General features: G+C 39.2%; 1 protein-coding gene across 1 annotated transcript in view; it reads right to left on the reverse strand.

The window, feature by feature from the left end:
* zbtb16a (zinc finger and BTB domain containing 16a) overlaps window positions 1-24,349 on the reverse strand; it is a 144,257-nt gene that overhangs the window by 65,146 nt on the left and 54,762 nt on the right. The window contains exon 3 of the mRNA XM_085364687.1: window positions 23,977-24,074. Coding sequence (XP_085220813.1) covers window positions 23,977-24,074 — 98 coding nt within the window. The remainder of the gene's footprint in view (window positions 1-23,976; window positions 24,075-24,349) is intronic.

The raw sequence follows: 24,349 nt of genomic DNA on the forward strand, positions 1-24,349 counted from the left end.
TAATCCATTCTGCCTGCAAACCAATTTGTTTGTCCAGTAGGTCATAGACAGTTTCCTGCTCTAACTGTTCCCTGTTCTCATGTACTGTTTATTTCTCCCTCACCTTTGTATTACTTTCTCTGAATGATGAAGTCTTTTCCAGAGCTTTCTGCTTCTTAGGAGATTCTGGGCATGTTAGTTCGCCTTTCCCGTATTTGCTTCCTTCCTTGTATTTCTTTCTGACCAGTTCCCTCTACTTTCAAATTGTCTTGACAACAGAGAAAGCTGGCTTGAAGTGTGCACTGAAACAAGAGGAGATCAACACAAGTATAACTTAAGAGTGTTTCTTTTTCATTTAGTACTATCAGATTTTTAGTCAACGTGTCAAAGGGTAGCTAGTATTAACATCCTGACAACTGATATCTTATTATTTTTTGTTTTTACAGAGACACCGCCATGAAGTTTGTTTCTGTGTATCTTACTGGAAAACATATTACCTTATTCAAATTTTAAAGCCCATTATGTTCACTTGATTCCTGTTGAGCGCACCTTGGCGAACGCCCAGAGGTGGCAAAAGTACACACATTGTTCACTTAAGTAGAAGTGCAGATACCTGTGTTAAGAAAATGCTCTGGTTAAAGTTGAAGTACTGATACAACTTCTTTACTGACGTGGAAAAAGTGTAGACTCTGAAATGTGCTCCAAGTATAAAAGCAAAAAGTAGCTCTTCTACCACCTGTTTTGTGAAAAGCTAACTAATCCGCCACCTGCCATATTAATCTAAAAATGAAATAAAATTACTAGAGAAGGGAATAAAAACTTAATTTCAACTTAAATTCTAATTTTAATGACAATAACACTGTATTAGGAGATATTTCATGGCCCATCACGACGTAATTCCACCCCCTAGACAGTAGAAAGCTAGCTTATTGTTAAAATTCACCAAATGATTTTATTCAACTGCTGTCTGCATACCCTGGTGTAACCCAACACTGACCATCAACACAAAAGCTGCACTGCACCACTCTAACGTACTGCTTTAATGTAAACTTCACCACAGTACTGCTAATTAACCAGTGTAGCCTGCAAAAAACTCTGATATTTCCATACAAACTTTGAACAATAACAGTTAGTATTGTATTTTTGTATAGTAATAGTACAGCATTTAAATTCGTTTTTAAAGATTTTCACAATATGAAAAATCATCAAGCAGAGAACCAATCTGAACCAATCTGAAATTAATTGTGATATTTTGTGTAAGATTTAAATTTCCACTTTATCAAATGTCATTGATTAGCTCTTACCTTTAAAACTACTTTAATGTCCTGTCTCACTTAGATCTTTCTCCACCTCTGAGTGAAGTTAGCTCATTCTTTTCTCTCTCTGGGGTATAAAGCAAACGTAGCTAGCGGTTTTATCATAAACTCCACAGATACAGTTTGTGTGTGTGTTGATATTTGTTGAGGTGTTTAAAATGTTGCATTTGAAATTACCTGCCACTTAAAAAATGTTACTCTTTGAGCTCGCTCCTCTTCTCTGTCCTGAACGAGATACTGAAGTACCACAACCACAACTTATTGACACGTGCACCAAAATTACCATTCCAGATGCTCCAGCCCACTTTAACCACTGAGTATAGCACTATAAACTCACTGTGTGCCATAAGCACTGGTGATGGAAATACCAACAGGACTGTCTTGTATGCATTATTGTTCCCACCACCGATGTAATATAATCAATTAATTCCCCTCAAATGTGTTAAACCTGAAGTAACCAGGCTGTTTTGAAAATGTAAGGAGTAGAAAGTGAAGATATTTGTGTGTAAGGAAAAGTAAAAAGTTATCAGGAAACTAAAGAAAATACGATTCAGGTTGATCCTAGAGGTGAAAGATGTTGAGGGTTTTCAATGTTGCTTTCAACCCCTGTACATTTTCAAAATGAGAAAAGAAAATGAGGTTTTGACATGTACCCATGTTTCCTGAAATCCTTAGAAATGAGGCTATCTTCAGGGTCTTGGGTGGATGATGTGTGCTTGTGTCGGGATACGTGGAAGAGGATAAAAAAGTGCAGGACGGGAAGCAAGAGCTAGATGCACAGAGGAACCACTGGAGGCTATTTTGCTGTGAAGTGGCAGGAAGTGAATTAGGTTGCCACAAAAATGCCAAAGTAGGGCTTTTCGTACAAGTACTGGATCCGGTTTTAATAGACACTGTTTGGACAGAAACAAAAGATCTGTCCGTGTCCATCCTGAAAAAGCATACAAATGTATGAAGCAAAGAACATGACAAAGAAAAACACATGAAAATGAGCCTATGGCTCATTTATATACGTGTGTGTTTTCTAAGCAAGATTCTTTTAAAACAACCAAAGTGATCAGTTAATACAGTGGTCCCCAACCTTTTTTGCGCCACGGACCGGTTTGTGCCCGACAATATTTTCACGGACCGGCCTTTAAGGTGTCGCGGATAAATACAACAAAATAAAACTAGTACTGGTACCGAAAAAAATAAGATTTACTCATAACACACGTGAAAAGACCCAGGAAAACTGAGTTAACGATTTTAACGCTGAAAACCGATAAAAACCCTGAAAACTATACATTTCACACCTGAGCCTCAACTCTCGCAGCCCGGTACCAAACGACTCACGGACCGGTACCGATCCGAGGCCCGGGGGTTGGGGACCGCTGAGTTAATATGTGCTTATGTAAACAATCTTCTTCTGTAGCCTAAGAATGTATATTGATCAATAGAAAAAAAAACCATTAGGATTAAATTAGCATTTTCAGCCTAAATAAAGAAGTTTAACTCATGTTCTTTTTTTTTTTTTTTTTTTTTGGTTAAAAACGCTCACAAAGATGCAGCTTGGATAAATAACCTAAGCCAGATCTGAATTAAAATACATATGAGCAATTTCAGATGAGATCCATGAATATTATGTTGAAAAAAAAAAACAACATTATTTTTTTAATTTTTATTTTTGTTACATCCAAATAGCCTACATTGTTTAGCTGTTAGAGATTTCAAGACTACCACTACTATGCGGCATTCAGCCTAAACAAAGTATATCAGTGCTGGATGTTAAAGTGTTAATTGCAGACAATTATATCATGACAATGTTAAAATGTTTGGATTTTACTACTGATTACTAACCATCAAGTAGCAATTATCAGTCTTATCAGTAACCACACCTCATACCAGAACTACATGTGAGGTCAGACTTCTAAATATAATCAATATGGCATTCAGTTCAAGGTCAGCCTATAGCAACTTGTAAGTACGATGCTGGATTAAGTTAATGTGTAACTCAAAATGACTCACAGAAGAGCAACTAAAAGATTTACCAAAGAACTCCAAGGCTACAGAAGCAGTCCACCCATCCACTGAGAATCAGTCACCATGCATTCTAAATTAGACTAACAGTAGTTTTTTAAAAATGATATTGTTAAGCAAGCATACGGTCACAATAATTCACGAGCATTATGTGGTAAATGTAATGTAAAAGGTGGCTGCAAAAGCAACGTTTTCTTTTTTCTTGCTCTTTTAATTCTTCTAAGGGAGCTCAATTCTAAGACTTATTTCATCTGCATCTGAGGCTAGAGACTGTTACTGTTAAATTTCCACTGCCTAAAAACTTCAAACTAGCTCCTTCACCCGTGACAAGTTTTCCAAATCAGTCCAACATAAAACAGAAGCTGGCAGAGTTTGTCAAATAGCCACCCAGGAGTCTGGATCTTTCCATTGTGGCCACAGTGTAAGCGGTAAACACATTTATGGAAATGCAGAATTTGACAGGTTCTGTATATAAATTACAAGACTGCAACAATGTTAATGTCAACTTGGCATTGTAATAGGCTAAACAATATAGCTAAAGAATGTCTATATTTAACACTTGTCACAAGTCCAAGGAATCAAGGAAACTTCACTAGAATCAGCTGGTAGCAACAAGTCTGTCAAACTGTACTAGAAAATAAAGATTTTTTTCCTTAATTTTCCAACACAATCTTTGTCCATTTGCTTACAAAACCAGTAATTTAGTATTTCCCCATTGAACACCTCTGTGGTACGGGCTAGGAAAAGACCAGTCTGGCTTTAAAAAGATAACACCCAAGCACGCTCTCTCCTTGACTTCAGAGAAATAACCAGTGAGAACAGACTCAGTTTACTGGGCCTGCAGTGTTGAGGCACCTTGGTCTTGAAGAAAATGTTGGACAAGCTGACAGAGGGGCATCACCTGGCTAAGGACATGCCACTGCCAGCTAGCTCATTTACATACTATATTAGCTTTAGTCCCTGTGTGCTGGGAAGAGAAAACAAGCACAGGGCAACAATCCTGCAACTTCGACCAGCAGTTGAACTCTTACCCCTGCGACCACCACACACTGTTGCTCAGCCAGCTGCTGGGAATCCAGCAATTGACATCCTTTTTACAGTGCTGTAAATGCATTTATAGTTTAAGAGAGGAAGAGATAAGAATGCTGCTGGACTGTAGCAGGAAAACTCATTTTAGCTGTAGTTTGCTGCCCGGGGGGTGCGACTGGTAGACTGAGGTTTAAGGTAATTGCTAAACAAAAAAATCTAGACATAGAATTGACACTTGATACCCTGCTTTTTTATTTCCTTCTTTTTTGGTAACAGGCAAAAAGTTTTTGGGGTTTTTTAAAGGGAAAAAAAAGAAGACCGGGCTTTCCTGGAATTTTACTGGTGGAATAGGAGAGAGCATTGCAGGGCTGATATATATACATGCATGTGGAACAAACAAACATTTTCATGTATCTGTACTTGAATACTTTTATACTTTTCCTCTCTACATTTTAAACCAAATATCTGTACTTTCTACTCCTTACATTTTCAAAATGAGCTCCTTGCTTTACGTATAATGGATTTGCTGAGTCTAAACAGTAACACATGAAAGGCAGTCCTCTTTGTGGATTAATCACCGGGTAAAAAGAGATGAAGGAGGCAAACCTGTGTGCCAAAGTCAGGGGTTAAAGTGGGCCGGTGTTTTTATTTATCGATATAAATAAACGACTGCAGGTGCCAATAAGTTGCTGTTGCAACTTGGGCAACTAGCTACCGCTACAAAAGACGAGCAAAAAGCATGAAGACAGTATCATTTTTTAAGTGGCAGGTAGGTTCAAATGCAACGTTTCTATCAGCTCAACAAATATCAGCAGACACACAAACTGTTTGTGTGCATGTTGTCAAACAGTGTGTTGCTAGCTAAAGGTTCGGCTGCTGCATTTCACAGGGACAGAGAAAAAGAGCTAACTTCACTCAGAGATGGAGAAAGAGAAGGAGAGGAAGAAGAGAAGTTAGATGTAAAGGTAAGGACTGCTCAGTAGTATTTGATAAACTGCAAATTTAAAGCTTACATGTAAGTCCTCGTGTTTTTAAATCAGATATTACGTCTGTACATGTGACATTATGCTTTTTTTCATATTGTGAAACTGAGGTAGACTAACTGTGTTATTTAAAGGTTGCATGAAAATACTCAGCAGTTTAGTGCAGGATAAACAGGTTAGCTTGGCTACACTGTGATGCATTTAAAGGTTCTCCCGACTGCTGAATCCCATTGTAGCCTCTTCCCTATTAATTTTCCTGTTTAGAGCCAAAGTCACTCTACAGAGGAGGAAAGAAAAAACAGAGCTGTTGTTTCTATATTCCATCTTTTTCTATGTTCATGTTCTACTTAACTATTTAACACTGAGTGCCTTTATTGTAATTAAAATTATAATATGTACTAATATTAATTTATCAACATAACATTAACATAACACAAGGTTCAGTTAATGTTGCACAAAAACTGCTCTTGAAAGAGTTACCTATTATTTTCTTTGAGTTTGAGCCCATACCGATACTTTTTCACTTTTACTTGAATAGAGCTGAATCAGTAGTTCAGCTGTTACTGGAGTATTTTTTAACACTACTATCTGCACTATGCCACCTCTGCATTTTGTACTTCAAAATCCTATCACTGTTATCCTGCTCGTTTGTCTCTGCTCTTTTATATGATAAATCAAAATGATACACGAGATGAGAACTTGCGGCAGAAGTTGGTTGGTGGCCATCCCAATGTCCCTCCCCGTCTCACAGTCAATACCCTGTAAAGATTTAGTGCTTAGGGCCCATTATTTTCTGCTTTCAAGTCAGACATTGTCAAAGGTAACACTGAGTTTATTAAGGTTGGAGACATGAGTGGAAATCAGGGAATACAGAGTTGACTGGGTAGTAAAACTGTAAGAAAGAAGGGGAACTCTGATTTCTGTTGTGAAATTTTACAGGAAGTGTATACGCTCAGAGCAAAATGTAAAAAAAAATAAATGTTCTCATGAAAAAAAAGCATTTTGAAAAGATAATTTCAAATATTTCAACATTTTAGTTACGCTCTCCAGTCTTCTACCTGTTCCCATACCACAGTGTGAAGATTATTTCATTGCTACACATGTGTTATTGCTAAGAGGCCAAGCTGAGCCAAAGAAACAACTGGAGAAAGAAATGCAGAAGATAAGAATGGCTAAGCAACAGGAAATACTTGAAGCATGCAGTTTTTTTTTACTGCACTCAGGTGCATTGATTTACATACTTGTTTATTTTGTTTGATTCCAAAATCCTCTCTTCCACCCTGTTAAATCTTCCACATAAAACTTAATAAGTACTGACTTCAAACGGACAAATTGGATCAATTAGGGAAATCTCACAACAAGAGCTATTTAGGCGAATAAACTTACCTCAAAATACCACAGAACTTGAAGTCATCAAGCCTGCATTATCTGCCAAATGACACCATACAGAGGTTAGTAGCGCTTTTCCATTAGGTCATCTGTTTTTCCCTGAATGGGGTGTCAGAATGAGGATATTATTTGTTGAGTGAACTCAAGAAATGATTAAGAAAATCCCCATGCTAAGATCCTGTCCAGACGAACACCACAGATGACACCGATTTCCAATTAGTTATCATTTACGCAAGCCTGAGATTACTTTTCTCACTGCCTTCCTCAGCTGCTTTCATTTTGTGAGACAATAAAGTTAAAAGACAAGCAAGTTTAATTACGTATATGTTTTTTCATAGATTAAAAAAAAAGAAGGAGAAACGTTCCGTTAATTGTAGTTTCTGACTGAAAGCAATTCTAGTTTTACTCTACATTTAATATAGTCCAAGGTAATCTACCTCGGATCTTGCACTCATTACATAAAGTGCGAGAAGGCACTATGGTATGATTGAATGCTATATAAATAAATGCATGGATAAATTTGAAAATGAGCTCTTGTGGAAAAAAAAAGTAGTTAATCATTTTCCACTTTTTACTAAAGTTTTGAAGTTTTCAAGTGAGGAGTTGCCAGCGCTTCTCCGTCTGCAGACCCACCACATTGTGCACGGGCAACCGCACAGCTCTGGATATAGATACAGCAGAACTGATACTGTAGAGGCAATGACAGCTCTTGGCAGGCAGCCAAAAGTAGGGAAGTGTGTGTATATATGTGTGGGTGGAGGTGGCGGTGGTGGTGGTGGGGGGATACAATCAGCTGAGGCAGAAATAGGCCAAATGGTGACTGTATGGTTCAAAAGGTTCGTCTGTCCTCTCTAGCTGCTCTCTGAGTAGGGCTTTTCCCCTCTTTTCCTGCTATTACTTAAAGCGCTATGAAATAAATTCTTTTCTGGGCAAGCATTCAATTTTATTTTATTTATTTATAACATGCAACGAATTTGTGCACTGGGATGTGCCGTCCGAATCTCTTTAGACTTGCTAAACCACCCGAATAATGCTAAATGCAAAGGGCAATCACATATCTGATCTAATGACTAAAAACCTGATTTAGTTATTTTTTTTTAAATCAACACATTTTGACATTTTTTTCTGCAACCATGCAAAGTCAGTAAGGTTGTGACATTTCCATTAGTTGTAAAGTTTTTGAACAATAAAACGAAAGCTTTCTGCATCATTTAACAACCGGTTAAGATTTTGTCACCTTCTAGAGCGTGTAACATTAAAAAGATGAAACTTTAATGGCCTGTGTTTAACTGTGCCGCAAAAGTGACAGAATATAGAAGGTTTTCTTTGTGCTTTTTGATCTTTCAGGAGCCGATTTCCTCACTTCAACCAAACGGATGGAAACATCCTCAGTTTACATACAGTAGAGTTTCTTTTCTTTTTTTAAAGGTTTGGTTTAAGTCTGAAAGTAGGTGACAGTTTGACAGAAACATCTGTGTTGGTGATGATGTGCTGCTCTCATGCTGGGTGCGCTCATTATGTCTTTGTACTCTTTTGTCTTTCAGTTTAACCCACAGATATTTCTTTATTTATTTAACGCGCATTTGTAGTAAAGTTTCTGAGGAATTAGCGCTGTGGTCTCATTTCCAGCTCGGCACATGCTGAGGCTCGTGCGGAATCTCAGCACATTTTAGTCAATGGGTACTCATTTAAGGTAATTTTTCAATTTGGAGGGTAGCCCTGTAGACGAGTAGTCTACAGTAGAGAGCATGAGAGGTGCTGGGACTGTTGCGGGAGCTCACATGAATAAATTGTTATGTAATACTAACCAAGTAGTTTTGTCTCTTCCCCTAATATTGCCTGAAGTGAACTTTCGAGTGTGGCTCCCTTGTTCATCATTGTTTCTGAGTACAACGACTGTAAAACAGGTTGCTGGTGATAATGTCATGGCTGGGAACATTTCCACGCAATGCCTTTTTAAAACCATCGAGTAAGCCAAAGATGTTTTGGGCCAATGGATGCAGACATTACAAGGTAATCAGAAGCAGCAGCGCAATGTCATATCACACAGACTGCCACAGGCATAACTGGACAAACAGTGCTGTCAGGATAACGTTGTTTCTGTTGTGTTGTATTTATTTTGTTGTCTGTGGCATGCTCGCACAGATTAGAGCAGGGCGATATGGCCAAAAATATTTATCACGATATATATTTGAAAATTTGCGATAACAATATAACTGACGATATAATTGATGCAAGACAAAATACAACTCCACAACATTACTAGCGCAAAAAGACAACCTTCCTTTTATTTTCACTTAAACAAGAAGCTGGTTTTTATGTACATTAAAGCTATATAAAAATTTAACAGTGCGAATACAAATTCCTTGCTGAAAGTTTAACCAAAAGGCATTTCCAGTAGAAATGGGCTGACATATCCTGAGCATAACCATGTATAATATCCACTGAAGTTAAAAAGAGGTGCTTTGCAACATTAAACTGCAGTGTGCAGTACGTATTTTTCGGACCATAAGGTGCACGGGATTATAAGGCACATTAAGCGAAACAAGGCAGTCAGATAAATCAAACTTTATTAAACTCATTCTTCTTGCTTCCTCCATTTCTGTACCATTGATTCATTAATGTTGAATTCTCTGGCAGCTGCTCTATTCCCATGTTGTTGCAGTATATTAATGACTAACCTCGTATTGTGGATGGATTATCTCAGTTGTTATGGATTATCTCAGTTGTTCTCCTGACTGAAGTTTGGTCCGTTTACAGCATCCTGCCATGCGATTGCATTTGTCTCTAACTATCAGGCACGTTAACTTTTATAAGTGGAAAAGTGTTAGTGTTCGTCCTCCAGCTTCACTGTTTATGTCATGCTAACATAGCTGTGTCGCTAGCGATCACGTAGCACATCATTATATACCAGCTAGCCCAACTTCAGTAACCCTACAAACGTCACTGCTGTTTAGTTTCCCGTCTTCATTTATGTTGGAAGTGATAGCAGAGCTGTACGTTTGAATTTATTCAGAAATCTCTCAGTCAGAACATGCTATATCATGCTTGGGTAACTAGCGAAACTAGCGAGCTAACTTCCGCTAGCTTCCTGCTAACTTCTAACTCCGTTAAATGTAATAAATTTTGTTTTCATGGATGCCTGGAAGTTAAACTTCATAGTTACACCTGGTAAAGCAGCAATGCTGATCGTTTTATTAAAGATGAAAGAATTTAGACAGTTTTTAAACTCTCAGTGATGCTGCAGTGTTGTTTGACCTGAAGGTTTACGGAGTTTAGGACCCAGATTACTCCCAGATTTAAGAGCATCTTAGTCCGACAAATACGACAATAACGACGGCCGCTTGCATGTTCTGCAAAAAAATGTGCTTTGTTGTGTATCTGACGGACAAACGCCAAACCAGTTCCACATCACTGAAGTTGCACCATTTTTACAAACCAATTCTGGTTCATTTGTTTCACTCAACAATCGGCCATGTGCGTATGAAAACAAAGGCACTGCGCATGCGCGTTTTACTCCCATTCTATCGCGATATTTCATTTTCCTATCGTTGCCTAACATTATACCGGTATTACCGTGAACGGTATAATATGGCCCAGCCCTAGCACAGATCATAGCAGCCTTTAGTTCTCCAAGAGTTTATTATTCTAAAGGTTCCAGTCCTGCCTGCTTTGGCGTCAGGCAGTTCAGGCAGCAGACACTTCACTATTCTGTTTGAGCTAAGAAGAGAAAGATAACGGACAATAATGTTGTGACCTCTGGATCGACTGGCATCTTTGTCTATTTGATATGTTGAAAACCTGAGGAGTTATATATTTAAATCAGAATTTAAAGCACAACTTGTATAAGACAGACATATAATATACGCTGTTATAGATATGGCGGTGCCTAAAAGTCTGTGCAAATTGTTTCCGAATCGGTCTATAAGACACTGGACTGACAGTTCCAAATCAATATACTCTGTACCACCTAAGCCCCCCTAAAATCCTCGGGGGCATGGTGGTGGGGGGCATCCAACCAAAAGCCTGTTTACTCCCGGATTGAACTGCTTTTCCTTCTGACCAGTCGTATTAGTATTCCGTGACCACTCGCTTGTTTTCAACAGTTATAACACAATATCCATGCTTTGCTTTTATGTCGCACCTCCCAGTGGAATTAGTAGCATAAAAGCAATCCTTGTGTGTCCTGGCTACTTCCAGATGGCTTTGGGAGTGCTTTTATCTTTTCCCTCTGCCTCGCTCGCTCCGTCTCCTTTCACTTTCTCTTGCTTTCTTTCTTCCCCCCACATGAAAGTGCCGTCGGCAGATCTTTGCTTAGCCGGGTTCATTCTCTCTTCATCCGAAAATATAAAAGTTTCAAAGAGCATTTCATGAGGGAGCTCTTCCATAAATGGGATTCATAGCTTTCTAATCTGTGCTGCGAAATTGATCTAAAAAGTTTCCCAGAGCTATTGGCCAACTTACATAATGCAATAAAAGGTCGCGCCTGAGAGAATATTTACTTTTATTACCATTTGTGTCACAAACAAACCCCTCACTCAGCTTTCTCAGTTGGGGCTGTAACAGAATTTTGATGCTTTGCAAAAGAAAAAAGTCTTTAAAACATCTCATACAAACTTACAAACTCTTTTCCTTTTTTCTTTTTTGGGAATATAAAGCAAATTTGGAGCCAGCTGTCAAAAACTAAAACAGCACTGATGGATTTGATTTAATAATATAAAAGCGGGCAAAATTAAACAGCAAAATTTAAACGGTGCGCAGCCTGGATGCTGTGTGAAGTGGGCAAAGACAATGACACTTGCATAATTCATGAGACTGTCACATGGCGAGGTCAAGACACACGCACGCACACAGACACACACACACAAAAAGCATTTGTCTGGCCCCAGAAATGCCAATCCCTTAAAAACCGCCTCGATATGAGGCACGGGCGTGATGATAATCTAAGAGAAGAACAACTGGGCAGGCCATGCGAACAGAGAGTGTGACTGTCTACGCTGACGTGAAACCTGCCTAATTACACACACTGTCATGACACAATGAAGGAGCTGTCAAATTTGATTGGCTAACTTCCATTTCTGCCGATGTCAGTGCATACCAGGGGCTCATTAGAGAAAGTGCGACAAGTGCTAGTGAAAATCTAATAGCCAGCGTGAATGTATGACACACTGTTATATCATTACAGGAACAATGTTTTACTGTTGGACATAATGCTGAAGCAATCTGAGGCATTTTTTAAATGAGAACAACGATTTTACCCCCGTCCCCGGCAGGAATTGGTCACACGCCGTCTATCTCATGGATAACTCTCACTTCACTTCCAGGTGTGACTCCCTATCCAGCTTGTGAGAAGATGATGGTAACAATACACAGAGAGGGTTGTCAGAGCAAGCTCTGATTTGATACGACAGCAAGTGTTCAGCTGGCTGACAGCTACAGAGTCTCAGCAGCACTCACCACAGGCAGTTTACATGACATACCACCCTTAGACATAAAGCACATTTCATGCTTGGATATTAGCACACATGACTAAAAGACTGTGGTCATACAATAGACTATTAAAGTATAGGCCTGTTTTAACTACACACAACCCTTTGGTTTTAAATGAGTCCTACAGCAACTATAACATAGAAACTTTTTTGCATAGAAAAGTTACTACATATTATATAAATATATTTAAATTGATGGGCTCATGTTCTTCCTTTGAGCTTGTGTTTTCTGCTGAAAAAGGCATTTTTTCTTCTCTTCTGCAGATTGTTTCCATCCTCACACTCAACACAATTTGACTATTAGGTGGAGAGAATTAGTTGGAACCGTAGAGTTAGTATGTGGCAAACAACGTCATGGCCACCACATTACAAATGCATCGATCGTGTCGTTACAGTCTATCGACAGACAAACAAGCACCGCGTGAAAACGAGCTTGGCGCTGTCCTGTGAGCTGTCCTGTGTAAATGTCGCGCCGGTTACTTTCTGCACTGGGATGTGTACATACGTGTGTGTCTCTGTGTCTGTGTGCACAAGCGTGTGTACGTGCATGTTTGTAGGTTTTACAGTCGAGCTCAATACACCCATGCCTGCGCACACACTCGCACAAAGCAACACAAATCCATACTAGCCACAGGCTCCTCTCCAATCTATTTTCTGCTCAGCTGGTTTTAAATGAAGTTATTATGACTCATTAAAATGCCCACAAGCTTGTGGAAGTCGGCCAATTACGATTTAAATTTAGCCTCCTGCTCTCACAACCTTATCTCCCCCCCACCCCTCATACAACCAACCTCTCATCACTGCCTCTGATTTTTTTCCCCCCTCTTTTCTTGTGGGAGTGGGGTGTTTGTAATGCATTTGGGAATCCTTTAAGAGTCCCTTCACTTTCACTCACACACACACACACACACACACACACACACACACACACACACACATCTCAAATGACCATTACATACATACAGGCCTACCACGAACGTGCAAGAAGTCAGGAACTTAACGATCCTTGTGAATAATTTGGCCAAGAATAATTACATATCAAAGACAAAGATAAAAACGAAAATAAAAATGTAACTGGGTTTATATCAACATGTGCAGGCCCGACACACATAGCAGAACCTCGTCCAAATGTGGCAAATACCACTAATTGCTATTCAGAAGTGCACAACTGGACCTTGCCAGTCCCACATATACACACTCTCAAAAACACACTTTTAAGTTTTTACATAACTGAAAGCTTTTCTTGGTCAATTTTGGTTTCACTTGGTCATCCTTTTGTTTTGATTCTACCCGACAGGAAGCTATTGCCACTGCATTTCTCGTTATGCACTGTTCGTAGTGTGGTATGTAGCGTTTGTAGGACCAAATTCAAATCACAGAGGAAAAGAATCTGGTTTTTCAAAGAGGAGTTTTACTACTTCTCTACACATTTTATTCTTTTTTTTAATCCCAGTGGACTACATTTTGCATTACTGGGGATTTTAAGAGTGTATGTATATATATATATATATATATATATATATATATATATATATATATTACTGCATTTTTTATGATGATGACGATGATGATAATGTTAGGCAAGAAGCTTAAAGTGAAGACTTATTGTGTCCAGACAAGTACCACTGAGGATTCAATCAGCTCCGCCACTCTGTCATCCAAATGCCCCAAGACAGTCTGAAGGACCCTTTGCCTAAAAAAAGACACTCTCAGAATACCTGGAAACTAGACTGAGAAATTCCACCTGATCCTGCTTTAGCCCCCTTGAGCAATGCTCACTATTCAGCCAGTAAGAGCTCACCAAACACACATACACACACACACACAGACGACCTAATTTAACATCACACTCTGGAGCAAACAAATGTCTGCAGCCTCTGTATCTTCTCCCTCCTTTTGACTTAATGGTGAGCACTGTGCGTGTGTGTGTGCACACATGCATGTATGTGTCGCTCACCACATGTTTGTGTGCATGTGAGTGTGCGTGCGTGCTTGATTTGCATGTGTGTTTATGTGCATTCTACAGTATCATTTGAATTTCCAGGAGAGCAAATTAATTGGCAGCCTTTTGCAATAATTGACTTTTACCACACACACACACACACACACACACACACACACACACACACACACACACACACAGACAGACAGACAGACAGACAGACAGAGCGCTCACATCTCTCTCTTAGACACATACACACATGCTGCTCGCTGACAACAAAGCTGCTGGGAGGAGGGAGGGATGATGAAGCGAATCCAAAATTCAATCGACTGTGTTCTTGTTTTGAGCAGAAGGCACACAGTGTACTGTACTGTGAGAGGCCATAAAACTCTCACTCTCAACCAAAAAAAAGAAAAGAAGAAAAAAAACAGCCTTTGGTAGACACAGACATTTCAGCAATCACTTACCATCAAAACACTTTGTCTCGCATACAAAAATAAGACTTGGCATCAGAGCGGAATACCAAATCAGGCCCATTAAGGGAGCACAGGGGCACTCGCTACTTAGCAACCAAAAGGATTTAAAGCTGCAATATCCCTGTAATAAAAGGAATAAGATCAAGTCCTCATGTTTTTTCTTCCTGTCTGAAAATAGAGAGGGCTGAAAAGTCAACTTTTAACTTTTTGTCCAACTTTTTTGAATGACGGTCTTTAGGAGTAACCTATACCAGAGCTCTCTGAAGTAACATAATCATTATATTATGGGCTAATACGCTGCAACTGCTTCTTCACTGGTGGTTATTTGTGAGGACACATGAAAACAAATCTGCACAGTACCACTTTACCTTAAGCAAGTATTGTAATTTCAACAACTGCGCGTAATTGACTCAAAACCATCTTCTTGCTTTACTTACAGTTATGAGTTTTTCAAACATTTGCATCACTGTATATAACTGTAAAATGATAGGCAGTTTGAAAAGATATTCATATTTAACTTGTTAGACAAATTACTATTGAGACTTCTTTGGCAGAAAAAACAGCTGTCAAAAGAAGACTGGCAGCCTTTTCCAGTTGCAAACCTGTTTTTACAGTTCTGCTATACAGTTCTGCCAGAATGACAAAATTGGAAGAGAGCTATTTTTTCTGTGGGAAGTTTTTTTTTTTTTTTTGAATGAGTGAAGAGTAAAATAGAAAAACTGAAAAAAATATTTTGCAAGTCTAAATATCTAAAGTTGAAATAGCAGCGTAAAAGGTTTGGACTGAACAAACAACACAAGTTATTCTATGCAAAAAAACTAACTAGAGGATTAACATGAGGACAGAATTTCATATCATCAAGTCTGATGCAAAAATGCTCCACATGCCTACATACCACCTATGTTTATACCAGAGCATTAATTATATTGCTTTGCAATATAATTTCCAGCTCTGTTGGAAAACATATCATAATACAAAACATATTATTAGACAGTGAGACACTCATGGAAGTAAGCGATACGGGTAATACCCTGTCAATTGCTTCCAGGAAGACAGCTACAGGTGTCAGGTAAAGCCACGCTGACTAAAATGACATTTAAGGCACTGGCTATTGACTTTAAGGGAGGTTCCAGACACAGAGCTGCCAACCGGCCATATTGTCAGAAAAGATCATCTCTTACTCTGTTCAGCCAGGCTATTTTTATGATTTATTTCTTTAAACCACTGCCTTTCCAAGAAGCCCAGAGCACAGGTACACCGAGTTCTCACTAAGGATCGCAGCTGCACAGACCAACACGTTTTTAATGAAGCCACATTTGCTCGTGACAGTGGTCTAACAAGTTCTCCTTTCACATACTCCCCTCCCCTGCCCCTGGAAGGGAAATAAAAATACTGACAGCAGCGCCTGATGCTATAGTATTCCAAGTAGACCCCTGTGCTGTGTCACCTTCTGCCTGTCCCCCATGTGCCCTCTCATGTAATATAACCCAGCTGAGATTTCTCCAGCTGCATAATCCCAGTCGTGCTCGGAACAGTAAATCAACAGGTTGGGGGAAGTATTGCAAGAATTGCAGGGGAAGTTTTAAGTTGCACAGGAGTAATGTTATGGCACTACAAAATAAGCTACTGCTGTTTGCTTTGTCTGTCATCTTGTGTTAACCCACCCGAGAAAACAATGTGTGTGTGCATGCATTTGTGTGTGTGCATGCAGGACAGAACATCAGCTGTGGTAAAAGAAAAATGTACATGCAAAAAGCTCGACACTTTGGGTCATACTTTTGTTTTTTTCCTGAACTACTTCTTTTCCTGCTACTTGCTTTTAATAGCACTTCCCCCCCTGCCACCCCTCCCTCCCTTGTGTCTCCTGTCTCTCTTCTCACTCATGCATACACACACAGTCAGACACATACACATTTAGGAATTTTTGGCCTGGAAGGCAGTCAAGTTTCATTAATTTCTGGGTTTGGGTACAGTACAGTGTGTTCCTGGACTCACATCTGCGAGCGATCATAAATGCTGGAATGCTGGCAGAACATCCAGACCTGCCGGCACAAATATGTCGTCATCACTCTGAGGGAAGAACCGGCACAAAGCCAAAACAGCCGACCAGTTGACTGCCAAACAACCAAACGCCACGGAGATAGAAACACAGACAAAGAGCAATGGGAAAGCAGCCCTCCCGCCTCGCCACATTCATATCCAAATTCTTTGCATTTTTCCTCACCTAAATGTTCTAGACATTTACGTGGGCATCTTACTCCCACACTCAGATTGGGATCGGCTTGGAACAAAGCTTTCAATTTAAGGGAGGCAACTTAAACAGCTGGTCAAGCACAACAGGAAAACTAGTGTTTTGAATAACTCTGCCAGATTTTTCTGCAATGTTAATGCGTACTGTCCTAATCCAATGAGTTGCAGAGCAAGGTATTTAAAACAGACATTTACATCGTTATTCTTTCATCGATTACTTCTGTTTAAAAAAAAAAAAAGAAGTAGTCAAGCATCTGAATAATGCGGTAAATATATACTTTTTCCAGTTTCATGCAACATCATTCCATTACCACTTGGGCAGCTTCATCATGTGATATCGTCAATTTCTCCACACATTGGCTTTATGTGATAAACACAACACACTGGTTTTGTTTTTCTGCACGCAACCCTAAAAGATCAACCAACAAAAGATAAATTCCCTTCAGGCTGGTTAGAAACACATCTCTAAACAGTAAACCTCACACGGGAAATAACACTGTACTGGCTGTACAGGCTGACTAATGCACAAGCCAAACACAAGCATACCAAACTGATGAGGCCAGTGTGAAACACCACACAATGAGAACACATGACCCCAAAATGCCAAGAGATTATCATGTAAAGTTATGTTTCCATCAATAATGTGATGCTCTGAGATAATATGTGTTTGTGGGTAAACTGTAATTAAGCTCGAGAGCATGATGGGTAAACACCAGCTGTATCAGAACTAGTTTGCTCCATATAATTATGGACAGACATTATGGACAATGCTGGGCATCCTCTGCACACGGCCATAAACAACCAGAAGAGTCTGTTCAGTGACAGGTTGCTTCTCCCCAAGACAAGAACTAACAGACTTAAAAACTCCTTTGTCCCACACGCCATCAGACTGTTTAACTCCTCTCTGGAGGGGAGAGGGAGGGGAAACAGGAGGACAAAGGAGGGGGGAACAACTAAGCTGTAGTGCCTCTTCACCTCACTGTACAATACCTTGTGCAATACTTTTTGTAAATAGTCAACAGTGCAATAGACTCAATACTTGAAATGTGCAATTCACTTGTATTTTTATTTTTTATTCCTATTTATTCTATTTATCCCCTTTGTATATTTTATTTATATTTGTCTCTGTATTTATATATATATGTGTGTGTGTGTGTGTGTGTGTGTGTGTGTGTGTGTGTGTGTGTGTGTGTATATATATATATATATAACAGTTCTGTAACTGTAACTTTGGTCGTTGCTGTGCTTTTTTTGGAAGTCGAATTTCCCAGAGGAACCCACCCGAGGGATTAATAAAGTTCTATCTTATCTTATCTTATCTTATAAAAAGTTCATTATTTCGTGCTCGTTATTTTGTAGTACTGCAAGAACTCTTACAATCTTGCACAAAGGGCAAACACCAAATACTGTGCTGGTTCATCTCCACAAAGTTTTTGACAGCATGTCAGAAACTAAGTGCATATTGAGATATTGAATTCACACTAAAACAAAATACTGTCAAGTGTTTTTAATATCATCATTTTGTGCTTAGGTTTCAAAAGTTTCCACTGTTTAAGTAATAAACATCTGTTCCAGTTATAAGAACTAAAACAATATTTATTTTAGTAAGATTATTTGTTGAATGTTCTAATGATTTTTATAAAAATAAATTAAATCACCAAACTTCTCAGCATATCACTTTTGAAGAAGATAGAAGAGTTTCCTGAATTTGTGCCACTCTCAGTTATGTTAAAAAAGTTATTTCCCCCATCTTTATAATTAGTGAATGGAGACATTTAAGTGGTTGCTCAAACTGGATTCACCACAGCAACTGGTAAACAACTAAAATAACTGACTCAACTAAACTCCACTGGGAAATCGAGTTCTGCCTGTTCATCTAATGAGCTAACATGAAGAAACACTAGAAATGTTAGCCATGACTCAAACTCTATAGTTCCATTACACTTGCTATTTTCAGTAAATAAATTCTGTGTCCAGATGGTGTACTCATAACAGTCATAACTCATAACAGTCAAAAACAACTGAGTGGTGTCAAAAACAAGACTCAGTTGTTTTTATTTTGGCTACATAAGGGAAGATACTAATTCCAGATAGCTAGCTAACAGTGATACATGTTTTTTCAGGCATTGTGTGGCGCTACTGTTTGATGTTGGTTAGTATTAAATTGTCATCTTTAACACAGAAGCCTTTAAAATGTGTAGTCGGAGGCTGGACAAGTTGTAAATATTTATATAAAGCAGCAGCTGGCGTGTCAATCACAGCCAAATGCAATTATCCCATTTCCAATAAGTGCACAACATACTGTGTTTGATTGGAGACACTGCTCTGTTGGAAGATAACTAGTAAATACATAGTGTACGCTATGTAGTTCTCTTCTATGAAGTACCATAATAGATTCAAGTTGAGAAATGGCGAAAACAAATTTAACCTGAAAGACCTCCATTTTCTGTTAACAAAAAGACTACATACTGTATCATAATCATGGATAAACATTGATTTAAAGGAAACAGACAGAGGTAACAGGCACTTACAAGAAGTAAACATGCAGCGTGGTTTTCCTGATTCTCTTACTAGCAAGAAACATATTACTGATACCATCTCTCCATTCATACATCTTCACATTGTGCCCTTTAGCAAAACACTTTACAGTACGATGTGCATCAAGTCTTTCTTCCCCTCTCTCTCTCATACACATACTCGGCCGGCTAATCCAGGAGCTCTCTACTATGTACACATAACATAAAGTGAAGATTAAGTCTCTTAAGCTATAAAGGCAGTGAGATGAAAAGTTGGTGGTAACAGAGATGGCAATATGGGTGCTCAGGAAGAGTCTTTTTGGTAATCTTATTATACTGCAATCTCACTTGGAAAACAAACTGTGAATCATATCAGTCTGGTCTGGTCTTGGTTGGTGTGTGACAATACTCACACATGCACATGCGCACACAACTGGGTGCTGTCTGAAAGCCAGACTATTTTTGACATGGTTGAAACAATGCAATGCATTTTCACTGTCTTGTTTTTTTGTTTTTTTGAGGGGTAATTAGTAGAAACTATACCATTTTTAAATGGGCTTACCTGTTTAAAGAAACTGCTGTGCATCACTGTATTGCATTTTCTCCACTACTACTGATGCTGATACTTTTTTTTAATGTAACATAATTTACAAGAAATACATAAATCAAATGTAAAAGCTAATTACTTTAACTGTGTAGTAAAATCAACCAGTTATCAATGAAAAAAAAGTAAACTGAATGTATTAAAAATAAAGAAAAATAATTTTAATCTTAAAAGTGGAACAATCACTGAAACCAGAAATGGGCAGCTGATGAATGAAATGCTGAATCTGCTTTTGACTAATTGCACATTTTCGTTAATGGGACACAGTAGATTTGGATATATGTGAGTAAATGTAGGTTAAATAAGTAAACCTTTGTTCGGTATTTGGTTTTTTAAGAGACCACTGAGACTGAGTCCAAGAATCTCAGGCTCAATGGGGGGGGACTGGGGGCAGCATATGAGATGACAGATTTAATACATTGATGGTCTATTGATGAACTAATTTACTGCAAAAGTTCAGCAGTACTTTTAAGTTGAGGCATTGATACTATAAAAGGTGCTGCTACAATTTCATGAACAATAACATTATGGTCCTTTAAATGCGCCCAAAAGTGGCTGAGTCAGAGTTCCCCACCCTGTTCAAGCCTCCATCTGCAGGCCTTGGCTCAGCAAAGGCTGTCAAACAGTAAACGTCAGGCCGAGATTAGAAAAAAGGAAAAAAAAGAAAAGAAAACAACAACGTGGAACGGACTGAGACAGAACAAGACGAGAAGAAAAAAATAAATAGCTGGCACAAGGTAGACTGTACATACTGTACCCTCAGTGGTGGCAGGCAGCCCAGACTGGCGAGCTGCCAAGTCCTCCGTACAACAAGCACAGAGAGACAGACAGACGGGCAGATAGACAGGCAGAGAGTGAGAGACAGAGTGGAAAGCAGAGGGGAGGGAGGAGGCGGCAGCAGCAGCAGCAATGTCTGAAATGCTCCACATCCACGACACGCTGTGCATCCCAAAAAGCCTCTCCACTCTCTTGCTTCATCTCCCTGATATTCTGCCTTTTATGAAGCGAGCTGAAGGATGATGGCGGCAGCGGTGGAGGAGGAGGAGGAGGAAGGGTGGAGGGGCTGAGGTTAAGGGTTTTGGGACTTTGTAAAGTGTCATCATTACAGAGAAACACGACCAAAAAAAAAAAAAATCCAGACGTGGTGTCAGACCGAGAAAAAGCCTTGAAAGTCAAACAGTGGAGGCGGAGGTGTAGGAGAAAAAAAAGAAACTGAAAAAGTGCAAAAAATAAAAAAAGACAACAAAAACTATCAAAGAAGCTTTGCCTCAGCGCTGTCTCTTCCCTAACCGTCGCCCGTCTCGACAGAAGCGCTCGTCTTGCCTTTTACGCCAGACCAAAGCGGCTATGAATCAACACTGATGTGTGTAACAGTACAGGTTGATGTCGTGCGTCAAGGCTGCCTCGCATGGAAAGAGGAAAAAAGAGAAAGAAAGAAGAAGAAAAAAAGTTTGTGCACTTGCTGCCACAGTTGCTAAAAATACACTGCCCATATCTTCCGCTCAGTTGCCATTTTCAAGGTGGAGTGTGTGGTTCTTCCTAGAGTTTTCAGTCATCTCTCTCGCTCTTTTTTTCCATTTGATCTCCTATCAGCAGAGTTTTCACCTCATGATAATGGGTACAAATTGTGAGTTTTTATTAACCTGTTGATAAAACCGCTTTCTGTTGGAAATCTATTCAAATATTACTTCAGCGTCTACAAAACAACCCGTTAGAAGACTTTATTTATACTCTGCTACTTTCTTCTAATTAAGAAAAAGATTCCTTTTTAAACAAGAGGCCCTGCTTTATTCAGGAAGTAATTATGATCATAAAATCTCAAACACACATCTATCTCTCACTCTTTTTCTCCGTTTCTGTCAGCGTGGTTGTTAGTGATAAAGGTGGCGCTAAGTAGAAAATTCAGCGTGTCCCATTATAAACAGAGTTCTGGACAAATGGCTCCATCCTTGGGCCAACATTAACACAAATTTGGGGTTTTGTGTATGTGTGCAGGAGGTGTTGCCTCATGAGGTTCCATGGCTTTTACGGTGTCTCAATAAACCATCTGCACTTAGGGCCTTAGCAGTGGGGAACTCTTTGCCGCCTATAAAAGACGGTTCATTCCATTAAAGCAGTAGGCTCAGAGCACCCAGACTGCTAGGGTGTGGGTGTGTGTGTGTATGTGTGCAAGTGGGTGGGTGTAATAGTGTCAGACTCCACCAATCAATGTGTCCACTGTTCTGACTTGTACTACCTTTCAGACCTCTAATGTCACAGAGGTGTAGGATGACAGGATGATGATGTGCAGGCACCTCTTGGGTTAAGTTTCCCAGAGCTGCTCAGCTTGAAGAGTCATTTAATCCACAAATCACTGCAACTAGGTTATGCTCCACATTCACATGTTCAATATAGAATATTTATAGTAGGACAAAGCAAATGTAAGTCAACTTTTCCCTCTATTCCAATTTCAGGCAGCAGCAACTTCAGTACTGGAGTCTATTGTAAATGCTTAAATGTAAAAATCAGCTTGCAACAAATATATTCTGCACAGTGCATTTATGGTCTATAGTGACAAATCAGTCTTTGTATCTGTTAACAGATGCTAGCATGATTATGACAACTTAAGAGTATGAAGTTTAAAGCTAAAATGCATGTTTAGCCCATTAGGTCATATGTATTTTTGTATCACTGATCATACTGAAAGCCTGTTACAGTGTATTTGGATTCTATTAGTCCTAATTAACTATCACTAACTATAATAACTACAACACCACCTACTTTCAGGAACATAAAACAGTTTTATGAGTTAACTCCAAGGCTCTAACTACTATGTATGACAGTGAGGTGGTGTCACTGGGAGAAATACATAATAAAGGAAGTAAATGCAGAGGAGGGAGGGGGGGGGGGGGGGGGGGGGGAGCCAAACTAACTAACTACGTTTAGTCACATGTCAAGCTTGTGGTTCCTAAATATTTGTCCTCTAACCTTTCTTACAGTATTGTTCTGGTATTTTTTACTACTGATTTGGTGACGTCTGTAGCGGATGAAAGTACCTCAGGTCAAAAAATTATGGAGCAGCAAAACAAACTACTGTCATTTTATTAAAGAAGTCAGACACTAATTGGCCTTTTTCTATCACCCTGTGAGCAACTGCGATCTGATTTAATGCTGCACATGGCACGAGTCTGCAAACAGCAGGGCACAGTCAGAGGAGTTGGTTACCTCGTTGAGAAGTTGGTGGAGTACAGCCTGTCGCCTGCAGCTCCTTATCTAACGGCTCGCTGTGGCTGCTCATTCTTGTTCTATTACTTTGCAGCTTTTGATGCACCGAAAATGGTGAAAATGATCATTGTCTCGTTTTGTTTGTAGCGGTAAGTGCCAAGGTGACTGACAAGTTGCACTTTCTGTGCGTACTTAAAAACCCCAACTCATTTCAGAGCTTTTAACCTGGAAATACTTCACATGAATTAACATGGCATGCTTCATCAGCAGGTGATACACTTTACCAACATTTTGCTACCTTACTCAGTCACAATGACTAAATAATTTTCCCTTTTGAGCAGCTTATCCAAAATTTATTTGACAGAGATTTTGACTCCTCATCTTAACACCATTGTATTGCCAAGTCAACTACTTTTTTTACACACATATTACATAATTACATTCATTATGCAAAATATATTTCAATGAATTAAAGAATACTCTGGTTTCTATGAAAGGCATCACCAGATATATTAAAAATGTATAATTTTCAATGCATGGATCCAAACATATGAGACATTTCAGGCCCAGGCTCCGTGGGTTATCAGTGGGGTTCCAAATGACTACTTTTCACTTAATTTGGAGTCATAGTTTGAATTTTTGGACAGCAGTAAAATCTGCCAGTAGCGCTTTTCTGTACAAAGTGGCAGCAATGAATGCTCTTTTCTTTAAAGACTGTTACTGCTAGCTCAACAGTGATCACAGCGAGGGGTTGTGGTTTTGGGGTTAGTTTGATTTCCTTACCTGAATGAGACAGCAAATGCATTCGTAGACGGAGGCTGTCCAGGAAGCTCTTCCCACACAGCTCACAGCTGTAGGTCTTCATTCCACTGTGCATCTTTCTGTTGACAAAGAGCAAAAAGAAATATTTTACCATCTTTCAGTGAGACCAGCCAGCGCTTAATGTACCACCGATAGACGTTTGTGTCTCTAAAAAAGCGGCTTTTTACAGCTCATAACTAAAAACTTCCAGAACAGAGAAAGTTTGGCCTTGTGCATTTTGAGAGAATATGTCACACTCCATCAGTCTTAACATCAGCACAAAACAGTAACCATGAGTGTAACAAGTCATCCATCTACCACACATATTATCTGCAGGGACCAGTAGACCATGACT

The sequence above is a fragment of the Diplotaxodon limnothrissa genome, linkage group LG10 (genome assembly GCF_057381915.1).
Source record: "Diplotaxodon limnothrissa isolate DT_005_m linkage group LG10, D_limnothrissa_male_GT1.1, whole genome shotgun sequence".
In the NCBI taxonomy this organism is placed as follows: Eukaryota; Metazoa; Chordata; class Actinopteri; order Cichliformes; family Cichlidae; genus Diplotaxodon; species Diplotaxodon limnothrissa.